We start from the raw sequence: 2,867 nt of genomic DNA on the forward strand, positions 1-2,867 counted from the left end.
TAAAGTTACTGTTTTAAAATACTGGTTGTTAAAGCTGATAAAGTCAAAGTCATGCAGGAATTGTTGGAATTAAGTTCAGCCTGCATGTATTTAACCTCCACTAAATTACTATTGGGCTAATCTACATTCCACAGTAAAGAGCATCCAACACAGGAAACTCTAAAACCCTGCTGGGAAAAGGAGAGGAGGGAGACAAGAAGCTTATGATGGACAGTAGCACAGAAAGCAACAGAAGTTAACATAGCTAAATTAAACTTCAGTCCAACAGTTCCATTACCAGCAATAGCACCGTGCATACTTCCTGATGCAACAGTAGACTTTGCATTATTAAAAAAGAAGAACAAGGGTAGAGCGGGTCAATGAGAGGTGCAGGAAGAAACAGGAGAGATGAAACAGTGATATAGACTTTGATTTGGACACACTGGGTACAACAGTACGCTACTAAAAGTAGGAAAACATGATACAAGCAAATGCTAGTATAGTGGACAAGAGGAAACAGTATGACATGTTATTGTACGCTGTCAGAACTATGAGAACGAAGAACGAAGAACGAAGGCAGCTAATTGGAAACCTTAGCAAGATAAAAGTACATATAATAGATATTCTGCAAAATAACTCAAGAAGTAAGTGTAATCAAGTAATATTTATGTATCTAAGACTAACTAATATTATTGAAAATTATGAGGCCGTTTTTTATTTATTTTTATTTTTATAAATTAAATAATGTAATGTACTCAACATCCTGATCATCACTCCATACCAGTTGGTGGCGGTAATGCACCAATTCCTTGTTTGCCAACCGCCAATTTACTTTGAAGAAGAAGAAGAAAAAGAAAAAGAAGAAGAAGAAGAAGAAGAAGAAGACAAACAAGCTTAGACAGAGTTAAGTCAGGTAGACACCATTACCGTCCAACCTTTAGGAGCTAGCGTTAATCATATTAAGATTTATTTCGAGCAGGCTTACATCGCCTTAGCTTGTGGGCCGAACTAGCCGCAACTAACGGTGTCTTAACAACAAGCTCAGACCTCCGCTAGCTAGCTAGCTGAATGAATGTGTACTAGTTGAATAGACAGACTAACGTCAGGCATGGGAGGGCGAAGATAAGCAATTCCATAGTTTCGAATGGGAGCCGCCCACTGATGTATGAACACAAGGAGCCACCACGGGGGCAGCAGTATAAGGGGGTCCAAGGAGGAACAGCTGACCAAACCAGGACCAGAGGAAAGTCCGGATCGGACCCGACCATCGTGAGTACGATGGGAGCGGTTCTACACTGGCTCCAAGATGTGGCATCGGTGACTCTCCTCAAGGCACGGCGGACTTTATTTCAGGCTGCCATCCTGTTCTGTGTCCTGCTGCTGCTGCTATGGGTGTCCATCTTTCTCTACGGAAGCTTCTATTACTCCTACATGCCCAACGTGAGCTTCTCCACCCCTGTGCACTTTTACTACACCTCCGACTGTGACGCCTCAGACTCAGTGCTGTGTTCATACCCCACGGCCAACATCTCTCTCATGAAGAACGAGAGGGACCAAGTGATGGCTTACGGTCAGCCGTATCGAGTGTCTTTGGAGTTGGAGATGCCAGAGTCTCCGGTGAATGCAAACCTGGGCATGTTCATGTGCAAGATATCTTGTTACACCAAAGGTGGGAAGACCGTCTCGTCAGTGGGCCGATCTACAATGCTGCATTACCGCTCCAGCCTTCTGCAGAGCCTGAGCACTTTACTCTTCTCTCCTTTCTTTGTGACTGGGATAGCCGAAGAGAAGCAGCTCATAGAAGTCGAGTTCTTCTCAGACTACAAGACAAATGCTTTTCAACCCTCTGTCGGTGCGGTCATCGAGATCCTGTCCAAACGAGTGCAGATCTACTCATCTCAGCTCCGTATCCACGCTTACTTCACTGGCGTACGATATGTTCTGTTCAACTTCCCCCTGACATCCGCATTTGTCGGCATCGCCACCAACTTTGCCTTCCTCAGTGTCATTGTGCTGTTCAGCTACCTGCAGTTTGTATGGGGCGGCATCTGGCCGCCGGACCAAGTCAGAGTCAAGGTTATGATGGGGGATAACACCCGCATTCAGCAGAGGAGAGAGGAGGCAAGGAAGCGCATGGAGAAGGAAAACTCGCAGAAGGACCTCAGGGCTCCCCAAGTGATCGGATCTGTGAATGAGGCATCTGATTTCCAGGGAAGTGACACGGTGGCAGGGACGTCGTCAAAGGGGCCCTTAGAAGTCACGGATGCCTCTGGGGCTGATGTGGCTGGTACCACGGAGGAAGAGTCTCCTCACTCCAAGGGGCCCGAGGAGGAAGAGTCTCCTCACTCCAAGGGGCCCGAGGAGGAAGAGAGCTCGGACGTGTTGGATGGATCTCAACAGGGTGAGACGACACTCCGACAGAGACCTGGGCCGTGGATGAGCCTGTGAAAACCATGCCACTGCACACGACAAAAGCACTTGTATTTGCACTAGTTTATGCTCAATGTTAACGAAAATATAGTACATGCTTTGTTTTAGCTAACAAACTACTGCGTATTGTCTCGTGTTGAGTCCTCGACCTAATTCTAACTTTGACCTTGTGTCTTTCTGCATATTGTCTACAGTCTTGTGTTTTACCATCTTGAGTTTTGATATTGCTCGCATCAGGAGAGAACACATTCCAGCTCTGGCTTGCCCAACAAATTATAGTCTTACCATTCAGGTTTTCGCCAACATTTTAACACGCCCTTTAAAAGTCAGTTAAACTGCAAGGTTGCTTTTTCTCATATCACGGCCAGCCTTCAATAGCTGAATGCACAAACCGTGACATTTCCCCCATGATAATACAAGTAGACAGTAACTCTTTATTACCAGTTCATACATCAGTG

At 45.7% G+C, this 2,867-nt stretch overlaps 1 protein-coding gene across 1 annotated transcript; it reads left to right on the forward strand.

Annotated features, from left to right (window-relative positions):
• Positions 1-835: 835 nt before the first annotated feature.
• LOC116380229 (seipin-like) lies at positions 836-2,861 on the forward strand. Its single transcript, XM_031842175.1, has one exon. It carries the CDS (start codon positions 1,141-1,143, stop codon positions 2,425-2,427), a length of 1,287 nt encoding a protein of 428 aa, XP_031698035.1. The 5' UTR covers positions 836-1,140; the 3' UTR covers positions 2,428-2,861.
• Positions 2,862-2,867: the final 6 nt, after the last annotated feature.

The sequence above is a fragment of the Anarrhichthys ocellatus genome, unplaced genomic scaffold (assembly GCF_004355925.1).
Source record: "Anarrhichthys ocellatus isolate YVR2014 unplaced genomic scaffold, GSC_Weel_1.0 scaffold6494, whole genome shotgun sequence".
In the NCBI taxonomy this organism is placed as follows: Eukaryota; Metazoa; Chordata; class Actinopteri; order Perciformes; family Anarhichadidae; genus Anarrhichthys; species Anarrhichthys ocellatus.